Source organism: Odocoileus virginianus, chromosome 33 (assembly GCF_023699985.2).
Source record: "Odocoileus virginianus isolate 20LAN1187 ecotype Illinois chromosome 33, Ovbor_1.2, whole genome shotgun sequence".
Lineage (NCBI taxonomy): Eukaryota > Metazoa > Chordata > Mammalia > Artiodactyla > Cervidae > Odocoileus > Odocoileus virginianus.
This window is the reverse complement of record NC_069706.1, coordinates 26,553,566-26,578,666: the sequence shown is the minus strand read 5'-3', so window position 1 is coordinate 26,578,666 and position 25,101 is coordinate 26,553,566. Positions and strand designations below refer to the sequence as shown.

Below are 25,101 nucleotides of genomic sequence, written 5' to 3'. Positions count from 1 at the left end.
GCCGCTGCCATTGGGCCGCGGGCCGGCCGGCGCCGCTCATTGGATTGCGGCCGAACGTAGCACCGCCTCTCGCGTCGGCCGCGGCGCCATTGCGTTCGGGCGGAGCGTGTACCCGTACGACCGGCAACCGGGGCTCCTGGGGCTCTAGTGTCGTAGGTGGTTGGGTTCGGGTTTTGTGGACCCCGGATCTGAGGACGTAGGCGGGGCCAACTTGTCGGCCGCGTGCTTCAGGGCGTGACTGGAGAGGCGGCTGCTCTTTCGCGGAGGTCTCCGGCCTTAGGGTATAGGGTGGGCCTCTTCCATTCCGCACTCGCGCCGTCTACTTTTTTCCTCCCTTTTTGAGTTTATCCCGGTGACCAGAGTTTTCTGGACGTATGTCTGGACATACGTCCCGACAGTGTGCTGGATGTATTCTAGGTGCTTTGGCGGTTACACAGTGGACCTGAAAAGGACCCTTGCCTAGTGTCCTAGGTGTCTTAGGCCTGGGGAAGAAGAAGAGATATAAGGCAAGATGGAAAGTGCTAGAAGCCTTTAGAAAGCTACCTGATTGGGGCGATGACAGTTGAGAAGCAAGAATCGGTCCGCCCTTCGGGCTTTTGACACAGTGCTGAGACCTCAGGCGCTTAAGGCAGGTTTGAAAACTCAGACTTGGCTAAGCAGTCCAGCCAGCCTGTGAGAGGACTCCCTTATTCTGACAGATGCCCACAGTTGTTTCTAGTATCCAGTTCCCGCCCCCCACCTAGATACCAGGTATTCTCTGATATTTTATTTTTATAGGTCATAGCTAAAATTGTTCAGAATGTAGAAGGTGCCAGAGGGTATATGATGAAAAGTGTTTCTCCCTGTACTTCAATTTTCTCCTGATGTATATGTACCTTTATATACTCTGAATTTCCCAGATGCTGTCTGGATTTCTAAATAAATATGTGTATAAATATTTTAAAAAGTCCCCACCCACCCATCCCAAAATGGCAAATTATAATAAATGCTGTTGGGTGTGTCACACTTAAAGTATCCTGCAGATGGTAACATATCAATATAAAAATGAGGGGTTCCTCATTCTTATGTTTAAGCAGCTGCGTAATATTCTTTATAAGAATGACCTGACTAGCCAGTCACCTACTGGTTGGCTTTTAGGTTGTTCCCAATCTTGTCTTTCTAAGGCTGCAGTAAATATCCTGGTGTGTAATGCTTTTCAGTGGCTTTTTATATTTGAGAATCACAAAAGCATGTGTATGAGTTAACACAGTAGGAGATATATGATTAGTCCTGAAGATCCTTCCTTAATCCACAAGAAGTACATAGCCTAGTTAGAGAGATAAACTTGTAGACAATGACAATGAACAGTAAAGATTCAGATGTTATACTTAAGGGATGAATGAAGTGCTGTGAGCATGAAGGTATTAACTCTGAGCATCAGGGAAGGCTTTTTGGAGGAGGTGAAGTTTTTTGTTTTGGTCACACTGCATGACATTTGGGATCTTAGTTCCCCTACCAGGGATTGAACCCCGGCCTCCTACATTGGGGGCCTAAAGTCTTAATCACTGCCAGGGAATCCTCTGAAAGAGGTGAGTTGTGAACAGTAGGTAGATACTTTGCAGGAGAAGAGAACCTAGGAGAGTGGTATCAGACAGGAAGACAGTGGGAGGGCCTGTCAAGCCCAACCAAAGAAGTATGCGTAGAATGGAGGGGGAAAAGGTTGCAAGAGACAAATTCGGGGAAGTAGCTTGTCCTGACTGTCAGGGCCTGGTTCGCGAGTTAAGATGTGTGAACATATGCTTGCTGGCAGTGAGAAACCAAAGAACTAGTGATGAAGATATTGGTGGAATGGAGGATGAACTAAGGGAGGGCTGAGGATAGGGCAATCAGAAAGGTTTTGAAAACTGAGTGCAGAGGATGATGAAAGCATATTTAATTACACAAATAAGGGAGAAAAGCATGGTTTAAATAGCATGTGTAATGTGTTCTCATTTTTTATAACCAATCCCCAGGCATCTGCTCAAAGGGCAGAGGCCGTCAAAATATTAACATGGACTGTATTAAAAACATTCAAAATATTTTCATTTTTGCAGTATCCCCACTTTATGTGTCCATAAAAGGGGAAGGCAGAAGTATTTACAGGAAAATATGAAATATACAAAGTATGTCCATTGTCTTATTTTTATTAAATCATATTGAGCTAGTAAACATTTTAATTAAATCATTTACCTATATATGTATATATGATTTAATAAATAAAAATATACATATAAAGGAAAGGATGTCCTCAAAATATTTAACATTTTGTTTCTATCTGCCAATTTTATAGGTGAAAAATGATATCTTAAGTTTCATTTGTTTAGAGTGATGTTGAGTGTATCTTATATGTAGGAGCCATTTGTATTTTTCTGTGAACTGTCTAGTCCTGTCTTCTGTTTTTGTATTTGGTTTTTAAATATTCGTAGGAGCTCTTTATGTTTTCTATGTTGCAATTAATTTGTCCTAGTGTTATTTATATTTTGTATTTATGCCTTTTATCCAATTAAACATTAATTTTTTTCATGTAGTCAGATGTTTCCTTTTTTATGCATGTTTGAATTTTGTGCTGTGCTGTGTAAAGTAGGCCTTACACACTTAAATATTTTAAAATTTCTCCCATGTTTTCTTTTGTATCTTCAAGATTTTGTTTCATTTTAAAGTTTTATTCATTTAGAATTTATTTTAATAAGGAATTAGATAAGAATTTGTGATAGAATAAAAAATATATGTTGTCTTTGTCCCTGGTTCCTTTGTCCCTGGTTCCTAACTAAAACCATGGGTTTCTGAGTGATAGGGGTGTCTTTCGTTACCTACTACAGTCCCCTTTAGAATACACCTGAGTCTTTGCGAATGAGGTGTGAGTCAAAGTAGGGAGCCTAGATAACCTCAGATAGAAGCTGGTCCCTGGAGAGAACAAACGTGGTTAGAGGATGGGAAGTCTCAGCCCGCTGCCCCCAACCTCCAGAGAATGGATGTGGTCGAGGTGGGTTATAAAAATGCTTCAACAATCTGTGAAGGGACACATTGATGTCCTGGTAGCATGGTATATCCAGAGGGCATGGAATCTCTGTGTCACTTCCCTCACATCTGGTCCTGAGTACCTCTTCCATTTGGGTGTGCCTGAGTTGTATCCTTTATAATAAACTACTAAGTCAAGTGATTTCCTGAGTATTGCGTCAGTCTCAATATTTTTCAGTTTCCCCATGGAAGGGATTATGAAAAGCCCCAAATATGTCGCCAAGTTGGACAGAAGTGTGGGTAGCTTAGAGACCTTGGACTTATAACTAGTGTGTGAAGTGGAGACAGTCTTGTGAAACTGAGCCCTTAACTGTGGGGTTTGCACTATAGATAGCGTCAGAATTGAATTGAATTTCTGGATGGCAGTTTGGTGTCTGAGAATTGGAGAATTAGTTATTGATGTTTGGGAAAAAATTCACACAATCCAATTTTTTTTTTCAAGAGTAATGTTTTCTACCATTAATGTATAATGTAATTATTAGCATGTGCTACATTCCCAGGTGTCTCTGGATCTACTTTGGACTGTATTCACTTGTGTACTGTTGTAAGTATACACACCATATTGTTTCCTTTACTGTAGTTTTACAATATGTTTTAAGATTTGGTAGGGCCAGATCCTCTTCATCTTTTTTCAGAGATTTTTCTGGCTATTTTGTATGTTTGTTTTTTTAAATGAATGATAGAATTAATCTATTTTTTAAACATCTCTTTTTTTGGATCATAGATTGCTTTCAAAGCATGTATTTTTAAGTAAAACGTTTACTAGGTAGAATATTCAAATTAATGCAATAGAAGTGGAGATAGTGAAAGGCCAAGGGGTGAGAGGCATTTCTGACAAAATAGAATTTCAAAATATATGCTACATAGTTACCATTTATAGACTAGGAGTCAGAAGAGTTCAAGAAAATTCCAGAATAGGGGCAGGTTTTGTATGAGGAGGTGGGGTAATACTGATTTTGGGTAATGTTTTTCCTTCGTTGGCCATTCATTCTTTGAGTGTCTACTTTGTGGCAGAGTACTGTGCTTGGAGTAAATAGACACATGAAAAGAGAAGGCCCCTCCAAAGACTTCCTTCCCAGTACAGAGACAAACATACACCAACACACATAAATACACAATGTACTAAAAACCTATAATGGTATATATGATCTCAGTTCCATGCTATTATAGAAGACTTCCTAAAGCAAATCTTTTTCCTAACTATTGAAAAAATTTTATTATTATAAAAATAATACACATAAAAATAATAATACATAATCATAGAAAAATAGCAAAAGCAAATAAATTTAAATTCATAATCTTATCACTTAGAGATGACTGTGATGGTTAATTTTATGTGTCAGTGTGACTGGGCCATGGTGCCCACATATTAGGTCAAACATGTTTCTGAACATTTCTGTGAAAGTGTTTTTTTCTTAGATTAACATTTATTAATACATTGGTGGATTAAATATACTCTGTTGGTGGATTAAATATACTCTGTTGTAAAGCAGAGTATCCTACATAATGAGTGGGCCTCCTCAGCTGAAGGCCTTAATGTGATCAAAGACTTATCTCCCCCTAGCACGACGGGATTCTGCCAGCAGACAGCCTTTGGACTCTGTGTCTCTTCCCTGTGCCTCCCGTCTGCCAGCCTACCTTGCAGATTTTGAGTTTACCAAACCTCTACGGTCATGTGACCCAATTCCTTAAAGGAAATCAATCTTGGACTTCCCTGGTGGTCCAGTGGTTAAGACTCCACACTTCCACTGCAGGGGGCAAGGGTTCATTCCCTGGTGGGGGAACTAAACTAAGATCCCATTGGCCATAAGATGTGCCAAAAAAAAAAAAAAATCTCTCTGTCTCTCTTCGTTTCTTTATTTTTGGGTGCACTGGGTCTTCGTTGCTGTGTGAGGGCTTCCTCTAGTTTCAGAGAGTGGGGGCTATTCTTCACTGCGGTGCAGGAGCTTCCCTGCCGGGCGCAGGCTCCAGGCACATTGCTTCAGTAGCTGCAGCTTGCAGGCTCTACGGCACGGGCTCGGCGGTCATGGTACACAACTAGTTGCTTCACATCCTGTGGAATCTTCCTGGACCAGGGATTGAACCCCTGTCTCCTTCATTGATAGGCGGATTCCTATCCACTGTGCCACCAGGGGAGTCCTCTCTCTCTCTCATTTTAACAGCAGATGATGCCCTAAATATCTTTAACAGCAGATACCCCATGAGGTTGGTTTTGTGTGTGTGTGTGTGTGTGTGTGTGTGTGTGTGTGTGTGTATACATACATATATAGATAGATAGATGAGATACACATCCTGTTGATCTTGTTTCTCTGGAGAATCTTGACTAATATGGATAAAGCTGTGAAAGGAGCAGAAATTTAAGAATGAATTTTCTTTTTTTTTGGCCATGCTATACAGAGTATGGAATCTTAATTCCCTGACCAGGGATCAAACCTGTGCTACCTGCAAAGTAAGTGCAGACCTAAGAGAAGTTACTTTATATATTTAAATTTTATTAAAGTATAGTTGATTTACAATGTTGTGTTAATTTCTGCTGTATAGCAAAATGATTTAGTTACACATGTGCTTACTCGCTGAGTCATGTCCAACTCTTTGCGTCCCTGTGAATGATAGCCCACCAGGCTCCTCTATCTATGGGCATTCTCCAGGCAAGAACACTGGAGTGGGTTGCTATGCCCTCCTCCAGAGGATCTTCCCAACCCAGGAATTGAACCCAGGTCTCCCACATTGCAGGCAGATTCTTTGCCATCTGAGCAGGGAAACCCTTAGTTATAATTACATACATATATATAATATATATATATATGTATTTCCTCATTTTTTTCCATTATGGTTTATCACAGGATATGGAATATAGTTCCCTGTACTATACAGTAGGACCTTGTTGTTTATCCATCTTATATATGATAGTTTGCATCTGCTAATCCCAAACTCCAAATCTTTCCTACCCCCAACCCCCACCCCCCTGTTGGCAACCACAGTCTATTCTCTATATCTGTGAAGTCAAATAATATAGTGAGGTAAATTCTTCATTCTTTTTACTCCCCAGAGTTAACAACTATATAGAGACTCAGATATACTGAGTATATATCATATACTGCACATGTTTATAGACATACACAGAGTTCTTTTTCAAAACTGGTAAGCTATATATAATGTTCTGCAACCTGCTTTATTCATGACATATCATGGATATATTTCCAGAGTGTGACTTATTTGATTGTCACACATTCTCATATGTGACTCTTGACACTCATGTATGACTTTCTTCTGAGTACATTCTTTTTTCTTTTTTTCCTTTAATTTTTGCTGCACTGGGTCTTCCTTACAGTGCTTGGGGTTTCTCTCATTGTGGTGAGTAGGCTTAGTCGCCCCACACGGCATGTGGGATCTTAGTTCCCAAACAGGATCAAATCCACATCCCCTGCATTGGAAGGTGGAGTCTTAACCACTGGTCCACCAGGAAAGTCCCTGAGTGCATTCTTGAGATGGAATTGCTGGGTCATAGAAAATGTACAGGTTCAGTGTTGCTAAATAATACTATATTGTTTCCTAGAGTGACTGTCCAGTGTACTATATTTTAGAAAGCTATTTTCTTAGCAATGAATTACTTTATAAAAATAGCACTTGATTCTAAAATAGTTAATCATTAGAAAATTTGTTAGCTTATAGAAATGTGATCTATAGAAAACCTTTCAGGAATACTAGTATTACTTGTATTAATAACCAGTTATGATTAAACTCAATATTAACTTTTTAATAACCAGTTACAATTAAAACTTTGCAAAATAATTTGCTAATGTTTTTATTAGACTTACAATATGTTTATATTTGGTTCAGGTATGCTATTTACCATTACTTCAGAAGAACAACAATGAAGCATGTTAAAATCTGTTAATATAGTTATCCCTTGTCTGATTGTTCCATGTATCTGTGACTACTCATTAACCTCCTCTGGATAACTTTTTTTTTTGCCGCGTTGCATGGCTGGTGAGATCTTAGTTCCACAACCAGAGATTGAACCTGGACTCCTGGCAGTGAGGGACTCCTGGCGGTGAGAGTCCTAACAACTGAATTACCAAGAAATTCCCTGAACAGTTTTTTTTTCTAGTATGTGTTCTAGCTAAACAGTGTGCACAACACTGCCACCTCACATCCACAAGTGTTAATACAGGTGTGAATGTGAGGTGGGTATGGGCATCATAAGTAGTTGACAGATTTTATTTGGTATATTTTACCTGAAATCTATTTAACATTAAGCATCTATGAAATATGAATAGTAGCAAAAATGAACTCTTCTACTATTTCTTTTCCTCTTGAAATAAGTTCTCAATTACCATTTTAATACTTATATACAAGTATTTGGTGTTTACCACCTTGTTTCTTCTATTCCCCAGTATTTCTATATTACTTGCCATAGAATATAAACAGGTTCTTGACAAATTTATTTTTTAGACCCCCTTATTTTGTTCTCCCCTATTATATAATCTTTTACCTCATATTTCAAATCATCAAAATTCCTCTCTCTTGTCCTTCATCAAAACCATCCCTGGCAGATCTGGGAAAAACTGAATGGGTTGTGCCCCAAACCTGCAAACATTTTCTTACTGATGAAATGTGAGAATATTGAACTTCAAAGTCACGTGTGACCTCGGAGCATCAGGACTCTCGTTTCTGGATAGAGCTGTGTTTTTTGAGAGGTCTGGTAGCAAAGGGCAGGGATGCTGTGTCCCAGCCTCACTCCAGCATCCCCTCTGTGTGAATCACCAGTTTGGAGGGAGCCTGCAGACGTGAACTGTCAGTATCGGAGGTTTCCGTTGTTCAGGGTAGGACCTCACTGCCTAGGCTCGACAGCTGCCCAAAGGTAAACGTTTGTGGGCAATGACTCCTTATTTACAGTAGTCAACATAAAACTAGCTGGGCAAGTGATACCAAGAAGAAAGTAAGAGGACCCCCTCAAAAAGCTGGGGGTGCAAAGACTATTTTGTCACTCATGGGTTTCTGCATTTTAGCTGCGAATGTGAGCAGTTTTTGCGGTTCTCTTGGGACTTAAATTCCTACAAGAGCAGAAAGCCAAGCGTGGATTAAAAAAATAAACCCCTAAGGGGCTTTCGTTCATTGCAGAATCAGTACAGAGGTCCCTCTCTTCTCTCGCCGACTCTTATCCCAAGTGGGTGGCGACGGTGGGGAGCGCTGGGAAAGGACCGGAGCTTTTGCATTTCACCTCTGCAAAGTGGAGGTGGAGTGGCCCGCGGCTCCGCAGGAAAGCGTCCACCGCCGAATGCAAGTCGAGGTCTGCCGACGCCGAGCCCCCGGCGGGAGGAGGGGGCGGGTTCAGGGAGTCCCTCCCTCGGGGGCGGGGCCAAGGGCTTCTTCCCAGCCCGGCTCTGCTGAGAGGAGGTCTTGCAGGCTCCAGTTGAGTATAAAAGAGATGCAAATCCCGCAAGAAGCCACCGCACTTGTCAGCGGATCTGGTGATTGATAAAGTCCCTGGGGCTCTGCACCGGTCACCTCCCTCAAGCTCCACAACTGAACGTCGGAGCCAACCCTCGGACCCTTGCAGTCGGAACTTTACAGCCGCGGGAGACCTGAAGGCGGTGGCAGCGGCCCAGGAAGGAGCAGCAGCGCCGGGGTAAGTCTGGGCAAGTGTTTATCTCGCCGTGTGCCCAACTTTCTGATTGAGCGGCCCGCCTGTCCTATACCCGGGGCCTTTATGATTCTGCATTTCTTTCTCTTCATCAGGATAGGTAAATTATGTCATGGGATTCCAAGGCTTTCTTTTCATCCATTTACTTTTGATGGTTTTCACTTGTTTTATCCCACTGCTGCCTGTTACCAAACAGCATGAATGAATGATGCAATCCCACATAGGGGAGTCATCAGTACAAGAGTAGGAAAAGTTCCAGAATTTAGAGTTGCAGTATCTGACTTCGTCAACTTCTTTTTCATCAGAATTCGAATTTTAAATATGTATTTACCAGATACTTTGTTGTACGGCTTCAAGCCGGGAATTAAATAAATAATGCTTCCATTCATAAACTTAACGTTCTAAGTTTTCCTTATATGTGACCTGCACATGGTGTTTACTCTTTAAATATTTGACTACTGGATTGAAATGAGGATCAGGGAAGAAAAATGAAATCCAGAATTTCTATATGCTATCTCCACTGCCCTATGTGTTCTCAATATAATTATCCTAGTCCTGTCACTTTCATATTGGAAAACAAAATACTCAGAATGTTTTAAGTTTTCAGATTATCTGATACATATCTAATAACTTTTCTTTTTTGGCTGGGAAACTCGACACGGGAAATCTTAGTTTTTCCCTGACCAGGGATCAAACTCAAACCACCTGCTTTTGAAGCAAAGAGTCTTAACCACTGAACCACCAGGGAAATACCCCTTATAACTTATTTTTAAGCTTACATTTTATTGATGTATAATCTAATGCAACAATATGCACCCATTTTAAGTGTACATTTTGATGAATTTTGACAGCATTGTACACACTTATATTCACCATCACAATAGAATACTTCCATCTCCCCTAAAAGTTTCCTAGGGTCTCTATAATTTTTGTCATTATAGCACTTGGTATTTTCTAGGGTTTCATATAAACAGAATCATACTCGTTTGTGTCTGGCTTCTTCTGGTCAGTATAATTTTTTAAAAATATTTATTCATGTTATGATGGTGGTTAGTTTAGTCACTAAGTCGTGTCCAACTCTTGTGAACCCATGGACTGTGGTCTGCCAGGCTCCTCTGTCAATGGGATTCTCCAGGCAAGAATACTGGGGTGGGTTGCCATTTCCTTCTCCAGGGGATCTTCCTAACCAAGGGATCAAACCTGGGTCTCTTGCATTGCAGGCAGATTTTTACCAATTGAGCTATTTATGTTATAGTATGCATTGGTAATTTATTCCTTTCTTATTGCTGAGTAGTGTTCTGTTTATCCCTTTATCTGTCGTTTGGGCTATCATGAATAAAGCTGCTTTGAATGTGTTTTCATTTCTCTTAAATACACCTCCAGGTATGGGATTGCTGACTGACTCTTACAGTAAGTAAATGTTTAATTTCGTAAGGAACTGCCAAACTGTTTTCCAAAGTGGTTGTACAGTGTTGCATTGTATGAGAGTTCCAGTTGTTCCATGTCCTCACCATTACATGATAATGTCAATCTTTTTAAAGTTATTCTTCTTTTGAGCTTATTTGCACATCTTTTTTGAGATGCCTTTTAGGATCTCTTTTTGCTCATATTTTAATGGGCTGTGTGTTTTATTGAGTTGTAAAAGTTCTTTATTCTAGATAAAAGTCCTCTCAAATATGTGGATTGTGAATATTTTCTCCCATTCTGTGACTTACCTTGTTTTCCTGTTTCTTATGGTGTCTTTTGAAAAGCAGTTTTTAATTTTGATGGAGTCCAATCTATCATTTTTTCCTTTTATTATTCATGCTATTTGGGTTTTCTTTAAGAAAATGTTTACCAATTATGGTTGTTCTATTAGGTATCTATCCCTGCATAACAAATAATCCCCAAATTCGGCAGTTTTAAAAGACAAACATTTATTTTCTTACAGTTTCTGTGGGTCAGAAGTCTGGGAACAGCTTATCTGGGTGGTTCTGGATAGGGTCTCTTAAGGGGTTGCAGTTGGCCAAGGTCAACTTATCTGAACACTTCAGTGGAGGAAGATCTGCTTCCTCGTGCGCTCATCTGGTTGTTGACAGGATTCAGTTCCTTGAGGGTTGTTGGACTGAGGTCTTCAGTTTCTCCCTGGCTGTTTGCTGCCAGTTCTGCCACATGCATCTCTCTTAGGGTAGCTACCAACATGGCAGCTGCCTTCTGGTAGAGCAAGGAGTGGGGGTGGGGCAAGAATGGAAGCCACGTTCTTCTTTTAAAGTGACAACAGGTGCACACACTCTTTATTTTTTGGCCTTACTGCCTGGCTTGCAGGGTCTTAGTTCCTTGACCAGGAATTGAATCCAGGCCCTGGCAGTGAAAGCACTGAGTCCTAACCAAAGGGCCACCAGGGAATTCCCCTAGATAAACTCACTTTAAAAAACCCACTTTGTTTGTGTGTGTGATTAGAAATAATTATGGATTCACAGAGGGCTGCAAAGAAATATACAGGGAAATCTCATGCACTTCCCCTTCTCCCATGTCCCTTCCCCTGAGGCCAACATCTAAAGGAACTGACTCTGGCACAATCCATAGAGCTTGTTCAGATCTCACAGTTATATACACTCATTTATGTCAGTCTAATTTTGCAAGTGATATCCTATCACCTCTGCCTCATTCTGTTCACTGGAAGAGAGTCACTAAACCCAGCTCACTATCAAGGGCAGGGGGTTAGAGATGGGTTGGAATAGCAGGAAGTTGGTTCATTAGGTGTTGTTTGTTTGTTTTGGTTTTTTGGCCAAGCTGTGTGGCTTGCGGGATCTTAGTTCCCCAACCAGGGCTCAAATCCAAGACCTCTGTACTGGAAGCACAGAGTCCTAACCACTGGGCCTCCAGGAAATTCCTACTAGGGGCCATTTTAGAGGCTGCCTGCCACAGGAGTGCAATTTTCCTCCTGCATTTTAGAAGTCTTATAGTTTTAGCTTTTTTTGTTTAGGTCTTGATTCATTTGGAGTTGATTTTTGGCATTGGACTACAAGTTTTATTATTATTTTTACATAATTTGTCATTGGACTACAGGTTAGGGAAGGATGTACATTTTAGTATTTCTATGTATAATTAAAACTACCAGGTAGGATTTCAATATAATGACTATCAGAGTCTTGTCATATTCATATTGGTGAAACAAAATAGAAAGAACATTTTAAGCTTCCACATGATTTAATACATGCCCAATTGAAAAAAAAAGGTAAGTAGCAATGTACAAATTCTAAATTAGAAGAGAAAAAGAGCCTGCCTTTATAATTAAAAGAATTTCTTCTTTAGATGTAAATGGATCAAAGGAGAAAGAATAAACTATCTTAAAGAAGCAAATTAGGGCCTTCTCTGGTGGTCCAGTGGTAAAGAATCCTCCTGCCAATGTAGAGGACACAGGTTCGACCCTGGGTCTGGGAAGATCCCACATGCCTCCGGGCAAATACCAGTGTGCCACAACTACTGAGCCCGGGCTCTGGAGCCCGCGAGCCTCAACTACTGAAGCCTGTACACCTAGAGTCCGCACTCTGCAACGAGAGAAGCTGCCTCAATGAGAAGCACCTGAACAAAGAGTAGCTCCCAATGGCTGCAACTAGAGGAAGTCCAGCCACAGCAAGAAAAACCCAGCCGTGCCAAAATAAAATAAAATACATACACACATAAAAAAATAATTCACGCTTGAAAAAGAAACAAACAAAAAAGGAGCAAATTGGAAATAGTACCATTCTTGTGCTGCCATTCCGGGCAGTGGGTTGTCTCCTAAGAGGAGCAGCTTCCGGGGAGGGCCAATAGGATGCAGCTCTCACGGGCCTGCAAGGCAGCAGGATTCAGAACACCTGCAGAAGCTCGGCAGAGTGTGGAAGACACGCTGGGCTTGCATGCTCAGGTACAAGGCTTGGAGTACAGCTTGTGCTCTTGCTCCTTCTCGGGAGTATCATCCTCTATGACTGGTGAGAGAAAGGGTACCCCAGACCGCTTCTGAGTGCAGTGAGGACTGTATTTGAACTTCCCGGAAGATTTCTTTCCATTCTGTTGCTTTCCTTTGTCAAGCCCCACTTGACTTGACTTTGCTCTTTCTTGCTGCTTGTTCTTAACTGCTTCTTTTTGTCTGTTTGTTTCTTCTGAGATTTAGCACCTTCGTCCACTTCTTTTTACAGTTTAAATGATGAGGATAATAATTGGAAGTTGTTGGCTTCGTTCCCTTCTTACGGGGCAGCAGGGTTCCTCTCTGACTATTCTTGGAATGTTGTTGACTTTCCTCATTTTGAAGACAGCAGGGACCATTTTGCACAGTCTGTAATGTTCCTACATTGGCTTCTCTGTATTTGTATTTTGTTTTCCCCCAAGATCCTCTTTCCCTTTTTCTCTCCTTTCCCTTGCCTTTGAGACATGCCAATCAGGTGTAGGTGATTTTTCTATCAGATTCGAAGCTTTTTCTGGTTTAAAGCCACAGAAAAGGGTATATTTCCTCTTCTGTGGAGCTTGAAGGAGGCAGATGTGAAGTTTTTCCCAGAGAAAGTAGCCTTCGGAGACTTTACAGCCAACTTTTCTTTGTTCTAGTCCTACATAGGGAGGATAGTGAAGCTAGACAGTCTCTTTCTTCTCCTGTGTCTGGACCTTGATGTTGATTTCCCAGTTCTTTCTAGGCTCTTACTCTTGCAGAACTCATGAGATCTCTCTTAAAGAAATTTGTAGTCAGAACTTTATCCTGAATTTCTTTATCCCCCACCCCCTCCCCAGGAAAGAAGTGGGAAGAGAAGACCGTTGTCTCCTGGGAATCCAGCACTGAAGAAACGTGAGTCCGATTTGTCAGTTGTTGTCATTGTCAATGTTATATGTTTATCAGTTATCAGTTTACTCTTCACCTGCATAAAAAGAATTGTCTGCTGTAAAGCCATGTGGTACACATACAATCTCGGTTTCCCTGAAGAAGAGCTGTTTTGTTTTAAAATCATAAAATGTACTATAAATGCATTGGCAGGAACCCCCCGTCCTAGTTACACGAAGGCTCTTTGACTCTTCTCTGATCCAGAAACCTCTCAGACTGCATTGGACCTTGTTTCACTGCTTGGAGGGCCCCAAACAGCCTCACCACCAGGACCAAAGCCACCCAGATAATGCCCTTCTGAGTCCAGGAAGCTTTGCTCTGTTGACTTCCTCAACCTCTGTACCAGCTTATATTTTTTTTACATAGGTGAAGGTAAGAGGTCAACCCCAGCAAAAGGGGGAGTTGGTGAAGGTGACCTTAGATGTCTCTTGTGAGACACTTAGATGAGAAGCTGGAAGAGAGTTTGTTGGGATGAGAAAGTTTTCTCCCTCTTATCTAACATCAGACTTCCTAAGGTTGGCCTTGAAGGAAAGCTTGCTTTTTTACTTTTGGAACTGGGAGTGGGTGACAAGAGGTTGTCAGCTGTGGCTTCTTTACCAATTGGCCCTCTGCTTCCCCATGGTGGACTTGCTTGGGGTCGGGTGGGCAGGAGTCCTGTCCTGAGCCCCAGAAGGCAGTGGTCTAGGGGTCGGGACCAGGCTTGGGAACTGCCATGTCTAAACACAGACCTTTCCACCAGGATTTCTTCCACCCCTGTCCTGTCTCCCTTCCTTGCTAGTCTGGATGTGAGGGCTCCAGAGTCCATTCTCCAGCAACGATTTTTCTAATGTACACAATTCACTTTGAAGCAATTGAACTTACTCAGCAGATTTCCCTTCCCACCCCAGAACTATGAGAATTTTGAATTTGTACGAATCACGAGTCACTCCTGGTGGAGATGATGAAAAAAAAGAGAACCAGAAGTGAACAGGGAGATAGAGCATTTTACAGTGGGGGCTGCAAAGTGCTGAAGGAAGCTGAATTTGCTCTGTAGTCTAAGCAGGGGATTGAAACCCATGTAAGCTGAGGAGTGGAGGGCATATCCCCTGGCACAAGCATTCTGGGGGCAAGGTTAAGGTCATATAATCTAGCTCTGTCTTCTAGGGAGGGCATGGAGAAAAAAATTAGCCTTCCAGGTAGCTTCAGTGTAATGTTTGTGCACAGCTGTTAGCATAACTAGCCCCATCTTGGGTCCTTAGAGTTTCTCCTGTCCTTCTGCTGACCCTACCCAACACTGTATTGTGCAGTGAATCACTTCTCTTTCGTCAGCAGCTTTGCAGTTAATAGACATTGTTTAATAATCACCAGGGCCAGGTAGCTCTATGCTCTGTTAGTCCCCAAACAATGATGAAAACCCTCCCTGACATATTTCCAGCACCCCCAAGACTACTTAACCATTCATCAATCTTGGCTTAGGAGTGCATGCCCTGTTCCCAAGTACCCTGATTATATGGATCTGCCTGCCTCATTTGTTGCTCTCAAGATGCCTTCTCAGTTTGTGGGTACTTTTTTCCCCTCTGTCCTCCAATAGTTTGTCTCAAACATCCTGTCGTGGGAACCACAGTGCAACCTATAGGTGTCAGCAGTTCTAAGTCAGGACTACTGTTCATCCAGGTTTGTAGAAATCAGTCCTTACTTCATTAGAGAAAATGTATGTTTCCTTTTGTATTTGAGGCTCATGATCTGGTTGAAGCTATTGCTGGTATCAGTGGTTGGAAAGAGGCTCAAGGCTCTGGCTTTTCAAATGTGAGCAATAATGATTTGTTCAGCCATCCCAGTGAGACTGAGAGCATCTTGAAGATGGTGCCCATTCTGTGTTTCCCAGATCTTGTGCTGGGCACAGAGTGGCACTGTGGACTGGCTTCATTGTCTTTGAAGAATAGTCTGAATTTTTTTTTTTTTTTTTTTTAGTATTTTTATTTATTAGACTGTGTTGGTCTTAGTTGCAGCATGCGGGATCTTTCATTGTGGCACATGGATTCTTCAGTTCTGGCACGTGGACTTATTTTCTCCGTGGCCTGTAGGATTTTAGTTCCCTGACCAGGGATTGAACCCACGTTCCCTGCACGTCAAGGTGGATTCTCAACCACTGAACTGCCAGCGAAGTCCCCAGTCTGAATTCTTGGTGGAAGTCTTTGACATTTCCTGGATCCATGTTATGTTCTTAACAATGTCTAACTTTACTTAATTCTGCTTAATTTATCCACATCTTTTATGTTGTCTCTGTACATTTGAGATCCAAATTTCAGTTCTTTGGCCATCACTTAGGAGCTGTATGACCTTGGGTAAAGCATTTAATTCCTTATACCTCTATTAGTTAATTTGGTAAATGGATGTATCTGTATTGTTCCTGTAGAAAGGCACAGGACTAGCCCCAGATAATGGCTTTGAGCTTCCTTCCAACTTCGGAATATATGATGTTGATTCTGTTTCTCTGTGGTAGTCGTCATTTCTGGTTAAGGATTTTCATTTTAGGGTAATAGCATACTAAATTGGAATTGTTTAATTGAGAACAGTAATGTACTCGATTCTGTGTTGGGTTCTCATTAACTGCTTAGATTCAACTCTAATTCCTGAAACATTTCAATTTAACACCCACTGTGCTGGAACAGTGGAGAAGGCAATGGCAGCCCACTCCAGTACTCTTGCCTGGATAATCCCATGAACGGAGGAGCCTGGTAGGCTGCAGTCCATGGGGTCACAAAGAGTCAGACACGATTGAGCAACTTCACTTTCACTTTTCACTTTCATGCATTGGAGAAGGAAATGGCAACCCACTCCAGTATTCTTGCCTGGAGTATCCCAGGGACTGCGGAGCCTGGTAGGCTGTAGTCTGTGGGGTCGCACAGAGTCGGACACGACTGAAGCGACTTAGCAGCAGCAGTGCTGGAACAGAAAAGTAATTCAGTCAAGGTCCCTACCCTGAAGGAACTCACATTCTAGGAGAGGAATGGGGGTAATTAATTAATTCTTGGTGGGGATTATGAAGGCGATAGTATGGGGGAAATAATTTAATCTGCACCTTGAAGAATAAATAGGAATTTGCCCCTTATCTGCCTCTGATTTCAGGCAGAATAAACAGCATTTGCAAAGATATAGAGAACTAAAAAACCATGACATGTTTAAGGAGCAAGAAGTCCTCTGTATTCCTTGAGTGTAAAGTATGTGTATGTGTATGTGAGTGTTTGTGAGGGGAGGAAAGTGGTGGGAAGCAGACTGGTGAAATGGAGAGGATTTGAATCGTGAAGGGCATAAATGAATCAAGTAACAGAGACATTATGTTGATTTCTATGCTAATAATGAGAAATGGATAAGCAGGGACATTCTGAGGTGTGCTGTGATTAACCTGATTTGATTCCACAGTTGTCAGCGGCCAAACCTGAATATAGGCAGGTGCCAACAGTATAGTTAATAAATGCAAATGACTATGTATGTTAAAAAGAGCCTTTACCTTTTAAGTATATACATTGAAATATTTTTGTATGAAATGATATGACTTACTTTGAGATAGGTCAGATTTATCTCAAGATGGAATCCTGTGGATGTGAGAATGTGATTTGTAATAGACACGTGTTTGGACCTGTCCTGTTTCTGACACAGAGCTCCTATAGCCCTTGGAATTTTCCATGATGAGACAGATAAAGATGTCTCTTGTGTGAATGAGGTGACTTTTGGACCTACCTAAGGATGAGGGCTGTTTGCCAGGAGAGCCAACCATGTGATGAGAGGGTTGGAACCTTCGGTCCCACTGACCTGACCCCAAGAGGGGTTAGAGGCTGAGCTCGGGCACCAGTGACCAATGATTTCATCAAGCGTGCCTTTGTAATGAGTCCTCCTCAAAACCCACAAAGGATGGGGTTCTAAGAACTTCTGGGTAGGTGAACATGTGAAGATTTGGGCAGAATGGCGATCCTGGAGAGGGCATGGAAGCTCCCCTCCCCTCCCACATATCTTTGCCCTGTGCATTTCTTTCATTTGCTTTTCCTAAGTTATATCCTTTAATAATAAACCTAGTAAATTTTGAGAGTCTCTGTAATGAATTAATTGAACCCAAGGATAGGGTTGTTGGAACCTCCACTCTATAGCTGGTCAGTCAGAAGCACAGGTGATGATAATCTGGACTTGTGACTGACATCTGGAGAGAGTGTGTGTGTCAGGGGTGGAGTGCAGTCAGTCTTGTGGACTGAACCTTTAACCCGTGGAATCTGATGCCCTCTCTGGGTAGATAGTGTCGGACTTGAATCAAAAAATAGAACACCCTGCTGGTATCCAAAAACTGCTTGGATGTGTGGGAACCCCAACCCCCATTTTGGAATTGGGGTGCAGAACCTTTTATAGTGGGGTTGTTGATGAAGTAAGATTTGCTTTGATTATTGAAACAGGATGATAAATACAGGGAGTTCATGTATTCATACTTCCTGTTTTTATATGTATGTGAAATCTGCCACGATAAAAAGGTTTAAAAAATTGTTAGCTGTGTGTATGTAATTCACAATTGTATCATTTTATTTATTCATTAAACTTTCAGAAATTAATTGAGTATCTACTCAGAAAAGGTTCAAAACAATAGGTGTTTTGGAAAATTTTGTATCTTAGTACAAAGAGGTTGCCACCCAGGAGTGAAAGTGATATGCACGTAGATCAGTATCAGTTGGATTATTATGAATTCCATATCTTAAAGCAGGTCTCCATAAAGTACTGTGGAAGTTCTGGGAGAGATTTTTTCCAGCTCAGGGGATCAGGGAAGACTTCATAGTGAAGATGGCATTTGAGCTTTATTCATTTACACACATTACTGAGCCTTGTGCGTATGCTAAATCACTTCAGTCATATCTGACTCTTTGTGACCCCATGGACTATAGTCCGCCAGGCTCCTCTGTCCATGCGGATTCTCCAGGCAAGAATACCGGAATGGGTTGCCATGCCCTCCTCCAGGAGATCTTCCTGACCCGGGGATTGAACCTGAATCTGTTTTGTCTCCTGCATTGGCAGGCAAGTTCTTTACCACTAGTGCCATCTGGGAAGCCTTACTGAGCCTTGCTACGTGCCAAGTACCGTTCTCAGTCCTAAGGATCCAGCAGTGAACAAAGATGATAAAGATCCTACTCCTGTGAAATTTACATCTTAATGGGAATAGATAGGCAACACATAATAGACATATATTATCAGGTGGTGGAAGATGAGAGATGTTACAGAAGAAAAGAAGTAGGGCATCATGAGGGAGATTAGTAATGTCAGAGGTAAGGTCAGGGAAGGGGGTTATAGTGATAAACAGGGTAGTCAGGTTGACTTCTGGGCAAACTGCTTCTGAGGGAACTGGCCAAGCGGGTATTCGCGAGATGAACATTCTCACCAAGGGCGAAGCTAGAGCAAAGACCCTAAGAGGGGAGCCTTCCTGGTATATTTGTAGAGCAGCGAGAGGACCAGTGAGGCTGGAACAGAGTGAACAAGGGTGAGAGGGGTAGGAGATGAGGCCAGAGCAGTAATGGGGAGGGCATGCTGGTGGTGGTGGTTCCAGAGTTGGGGGGCAGATCTTATAGGTAATCATAGGAACTTGGGCATTTACTTTTAGTAAAATGAAAAGCCACTGAAGGATTTTGAACTAAGATTGTGACATGATTTGGCTTATAGCTTACAGTGGTTGTCTGGCTGTTATGCTGAGAGCAGATAGTAGAGGTGGGGACATTTTAAGAGGCTGTTGGTACCGTCTTGGCTAGAAACATTGGTGCAGGCTGGAACAACAGCAGTGGATGGGTGAGAAGTGGTCATACTTTGGTTAGATTTTGTTTTGGTTAGCTCTTAAAGAAAGAACTGGACTTTCCAGGAGGTCCAGTGGTTAAGACTTCACACTTCCACTGTAGCGGGTATGGGTTTGATCCCTTTTCAGGGAACTATGATCCCACATGCTGCAGGGCTCGGCCAAAAAAAAAAAAAAAAAAATTAAAGGCAGAACAAATAGCATTTCCTGAAAGATTGGATGTGGGATTTCAGGGAAAGAGAAATGTTAAAGGTGACTGAGGAGTGGAGTTGCCATCAAGAGAGAGAAGGAAGGCTGAAAAATTGCAGCTTTGAGGAGGGGAGGGAAGACTGGGGGTTCAGTTTTGGATGTTATGTTTTATGTTTGGGATGTTCACTAAACATCTGAGTGGAAGTCAGGTAAGTAGATAGAGTTTAGGGTTTGGGAGAGAAAACAGCTGCAGGTGTGCATTTGGGAGTTACTGTCATAGAGCTGACATTTAAAGCTATGATCTTGGATAAATTAATTCCTCTAAGGAGTGACCAGGTGGCGCTAGTGGTAAAGAATCCCCCTGCCAAAGCAGGAGACATAAGAGACTCCAGCTTGATCCCTGGGTGGGGAAGATCCCCTGGAGGAGGAAATGGCAACCCACTCCAATATTCTTGCCTGGGAATTCCCAGGGACAGAGGAACCTGGTGGGCTACAGTCCATACGGTTGCAAAGAGTTGGTCATGACTGAAGTGACTTAGCACTTAGCAAGGAGTGTATATAGGTAGAGAAGACCAAGTACGGACCGTGGGCTATTACATTAAGAGAACCAACCAGCAAGGAAGCTTAGCCTCCAAGAGCAGATATGTGAACCTGGGAAGTTGGTCCTCTAACTTGAGGGGTCAGCTTGAACAAGAACATAATGTTGGGGGTAAAAAACAGATCGTATTGTGTCGGCCAAAAAGTCGATTGGGTTTTTTCATAATCTCTTACAGAAAACCCAATAGATAACCAGCAGCAGATGTGTTTTGTATTCATGTTTTTGAAAAATACTTGTCTTCTATGGAGACTTATTCAAATTTAGGTTGATAATGTCAGTGCATAGTTTTGAATTCTGTTGTCTAACTGGATTCATTAATTTACCCTCCTCTGCCTGTTTTTAGTGGGACTCCAATGAAATTGGTGTTTCCTGTTTGGAGTACTCTTTTGTAAGGGCTCAAAACAAAGATCAGCAAAATTTTTCTCTAAAGGGCCAGACAGTATGTATCTCAGGCTTTCCAGACCATAGTGTCTCTGACACAGCTACTCAGTTTGTCTGCTCTTGTGGGGAAGTCACTATAGACACGTAAACGATGAACGTGGCTATGTTCCCATAACATTTTATTTACAGACACTGAATTTTGAATTTTATGTGACTTGCATATATCACAAAATACTACTCTTCTACTTTTTCCAACTATTTAAAATGTAAAATTCATTCTTCACAGGCTGTACAAAAACAGGTGGCAGGCTGCATTTGGCCTACTGGCAGTGTTTTGCTGACCCCCGGCTTGAAAGATTTTTTTCCCCCCAGGTCAGCTTTGAACTGGATCATTCTACCAAATGCACTGGTTTGTAATCAGTTACAAAGTGGGTTGGGCAGGCTCCGGTGAGTCAGCTGTCAGCCACTGTTTATGCTGATTTGCATGGTCCGTGTACCTTGTACATGATGTATTAGTTTCTTTGATGGGAGAGTGGACCCGGACGACCTCTAGGATCTAGTTCACCTCCAAGACTCTAGTCCATTGATTTTCTTTCTTTTTTTAAAAATAATTTTATTTATTTGTGGCTGTGCTAGGTCTTTGTTACCGCTTGAGCTTTTCCCCAGTTGTGGCGAATTGGGGCTTCTCACTGCAGTGGCTTCTCTTGTTGTGGAGCACGGGCTCTAAGGTGCAAGGGGAGCATGGGCTTAGCTGCCCCATGGCACGTGGGATCTTCCTGGACCAGGGGTTGAACTGGTGTCTCCTGCATTGGCAGGTGGATTTTTTTTTTTTTTTTTTTTTTTTTACCACTGAGTCATCAGGGAAGCCCCAATTTTCTTAAAAAAATAAAAAAATACTCAACATTCTTTTGCAGCTGCCCTCCGTAGCTCCTGCAGCGCTGTGGTCTCTCAGCTCCTCTCTGTGACTGCTCCCTCTCGTTTTCCTTCGCAGGCTCCTGACTTGATGGTCCTGCTCCTGTGTGCTCTGTCCTCAGCCTTCTCCTTTTCCGCTTTCTCCACTCTCTCTTCCAGCAGCCTGTGGCTTCAGTTACCACCTCTGCACCGGAAACAAACTCACGTGTATGTTTAGCTCTGACTTCTGAAGTATAAAGCCTTTCAAGGTTTCCTATTAGCTAAAAGTCCTCCCCCCCCACCACTACCAATATTTACTTATTTGGCTGCACCAAGCTTTAGTTGCAGCATATGAACTCTTAGCTGAGGTATGTGGCATCTAGTTCCCTGACCAGGAATTGGATCTGGGTCCCCTGCATTGGGAGCATGGAGTCTTAGCTCCTGGTCCACCAGGTAAGTCCTTCCGTTAGCTAGAATGTTAAAATCCAGACTCCTTAAGACTTACCTGGTGGTCCAGTGGATTAGAATCCGCCTACCAATGCAGGGGACACGGGTTTGATGTCTGGTTCAGGAAGATCCCACAGGCTGTGGGGCGACTGATCCCGTGCACCACGACTCCTGAGCCTCAGCTCTTGAGCCTGTGCTCTGCGACAAGAGAAACCATGGCAATGAGAAGTCCATCTACCGCAACGAACAGCAGTCCCCAATCGCCAAAACTACAGAAAGTCTGTGTGAAGCAATGAAGACCCAGCAAAGTAAAAAAAAAAAAAAAAAAAAGCCCCTTAGCCCGCCCATACTAGCTGCCCGTACACTGCCTGCCATTTGGCTTGGGCCGTTGGGCAGCTCCCAACTCATCAGCCATCATTCTGCCGCCTTGTCTTTGCACATGTTCTTCCCTTTGCCATCACTACCCCCCTCCTTGCTGCTGTTCTCCCTCTGGCTTATTCTCAGGACACAGCAAACTGATACCCTTCCCTTTGAGAGCCCATGGAGAAGGCCACTTCCTCTGCAAGATTCAGCTCAAATGCCTGTATCTCTTGGAAGCCTGTCTCATGGACAAGGTTAACCATTTCCTCTGTGTGCTGACAGTATCTTATGCACATTTCCATTGTAGCACTTGCCTTATTGCTCTGATTAGGTCAAAAGTACGTGAATATTGGTTGAAAATCACATACATTCATAAATTGATAACCTACACTAGACTTAATTTCTGGGAGCAGAATCTGGGTCTCCACTCAACTTTGTAGCCCTAGAGCCTGACATTTAGAAGGTGCTTAATTTGTATTAAAAAAAAAAGAATGAATCCATAAGGACATGCTTATACGGGCTTCAGTGACTTTGATACGAAATACAATATATTGACATTCGTAGGCAAAATTAGACCTTTTTATGATTATATTTTGTCTGATGCTGGGAAGGAGAGAAGGCAAAAGAGAAGAGGGCAACAGAGGATGAAATGGTTGGATGGCATCACCAGTTCAATGAACATGAACTTGGGCAAACTCCGGGAGATAGTGAGGGACAGGGAGGCCTGACGTGCTACAGTCCATGGGGTTGCAAAGAGTCAGACAGGTCTTAGCAACTGAACAACAACAACAGATGATTATATTTTATGTCTTTAAATAGATTTATCTTTTTCTGTTGTAGGAGGAAAATTCTTCCAAAGATGGTCTCCCATTCAGAGTTAAAGAATCTTTTCTGTTCAGCTGATGCAGTGTGCTTTGATGTTGATAGCACCGTCATCCAAGAAGAAGGAATTGATGAGCTGGCCAAATTCTGTGGAGTTGAGGATGCCGTGTCAGAAATGTAGGAACAGTATTTATTCACCTTATGAAATGATAGAGGATTTCAAAAGAAGAGTGACTTTTGGATGACGCACAGGACCAGAGCCACAATTCCCTGATTTTAGTCCCTTTCTATGAAACATGGGCACTAGATTATTTTTTTCCATCACTTAGAGCTGAATTTGTTGGTGTAGTACGTCATCCAACCATCCATTTACATATATATATATATCTCCATATATATATATATGTATATGGGCTTATATAAATACGTGTGTGTGTGTGTGTGTGTGTGTGTGTGTATGGGCTTCCCTGGTAGCTCAGCTTGTAAAGAATCCATCTGCAATGCAGGGGACTTGGTTCGATTCCTGGGTTGGGAAGATCCCCTGGTGAAAGGATAGGCTACCTACTCCATTATTCATGGGCTTCCCTGGTGGCTCGGATGGTAAGGAATCTGCCTGCAATGTGGGAGACCTGGGTTCAATCCCTGGGTTGGGAAGATTCCTTGAAGGAGGGCAAGGCAACCCACTCCAGTATTCTTGCCTGGAGAATAACCATGGACAGGGGAGCCTGGTGGACTACAGTCCATGGAGTCACAAAGTTGGACATGACTGAGCAACTAAGCATAGCATATATATATATATATATATATATATATATATATATATATATGTATGTAATATATATATATATATATATATATATATATGTATGTAATATATATATATATGGGATCGAACTTGTCTCCCTGCAGTGGAAGCATGGCATCCTAACCACTGGACTTCTGGGGAGTTTCCCATTTATACACATATTTATGCCAAAAAAGTGTATATATAACACTAATATATACATTGTGACAAATAAGTATGGATGACACATCCTTAGCTTGGCCAGGGGAATGATGACCACAAATAACCAAGGAAGATAACCTACGGGATCTCCAGGGTCCAGGGCTTTGTGTCATGGTTGAAAGTATGGCCTTAGAGCTTTGCTAGAAAGCTAGTTTTGTTTTAGAGTCTCCACGGATGCCCGGATGAGAGTTCCTTCCTCCCTTCTGCTCTGCCCTGTGCCACCCACACTCACCAGATCCTAGACCATTTCCTGTTCAGTTTCATCTGATGCAAGCATGCCTGGCCTAGTAAACCAAGCTGTACAACTTAGTTTATGATAGCAGCATCAGAGCTGCTCCAAAATATATATAAGTCAACAGTGGTAAATATTGTAGATTTATATATATATATATATATGCAAAAATATATGCACACTATTCTTAAGTCGTCTATGACATTTTTTATCTGTATACTTTAAAAATTACTTATTTATTTTGGCTGTGCTGGATGTTTGTTGCTGTGGATGGACTTCTGATTACAGTGATTTCTCTTGTTGTGGAGCGTAGGCTCTAGGGCAGGCTTCAGTAATTGCAGCTCCTGGGCTCTAGAGCACCAGCTCAATAGTTACGGCTCACGGGCTTAGTTGCTCCACAGCATGTGCTGTCTTCCTGGACCAGGGATCAAACCGATGTCTTCCGCATTGGCAGGCGGATTCTTTACCACTGAGCCACCAGGGAAGCCCATGCATACTTTTTCTTTGATGTGATTGTTTTTAACATGCTAAATTATATCTGTGTGTGTGTGTGTGTGTGTGTGTGTGTGTGTGTAAAGAGTACTGGCCTTTAGTCTCTTTCTTGGTTTACAAGTGCTCATGGTTTCTAAGGAAAGTACCTGTGGATAGTACATGCGTTTTTCTCAGCTCACTGGATGGTGTATTTGTGGATGCAGAATATTAATGTGATTCTCAAGCAAACCCTCCATAGTTTATCCCTGGCCCCACTCACTCCCATGGCAACGTAGCACGTCTGTTGTATGGTGGGGCACCTTCCTCGTGGATAGACCTTGTGAGGAGCTAGGGAGGGTGGGCATGTAAACTTTGATGACAGCTGACTTGGCT

The 25,101-nt window shown here is 42.2% G+C and overlaps 1 protein-coding gene across 4 annotated transcripts in view; it reads left to right on the top strand.

Annotated features, from left to right (window-relative positions):
- The first annotated feature begins 83 nt into the window (after window positions 1–83).
- PSPH (phosphoserine phosphatase) overlaps window positions 84–25,101 on the top strand; it is a 30,419-nt gene continuing 5,401 nt past the window's right edge. The window contains exons 1-6 of one of the 4 annotated variants that reach the window (XM_070461259.1): window positions 84–281; window positions 3,537–3,580; window positions 5,434–8,329; window positions 8,446–8,668; window positions 13,427–13,481; window positions 23,018–23,176. In XM_070461259.1, coding sequence (XP_070317360.1) covers window positions 23,037–23,176 — 140 coding nt within the window. In that variant the 5' untranslated portion in view covers window positions 84–281; window positions 3,537–3,580; window positions 5,434–8,329; ... (1 more) ...; window positions 13,427–13,481; window positions 23,018–23,036. Of the gene's footprint in view, window positions 282–3,536; window positions 3,581–5,433; window positions 8,330–8,445; window positions 8,669–13,426; window positions 13,482–23,017; window positions 23,177–25,101 lie in introns of those variants that run through there. The other 3 variants (XM_070461258.1, XM_070461260.1, XM_070461257.1) reach the window with 3 other exon arrangements.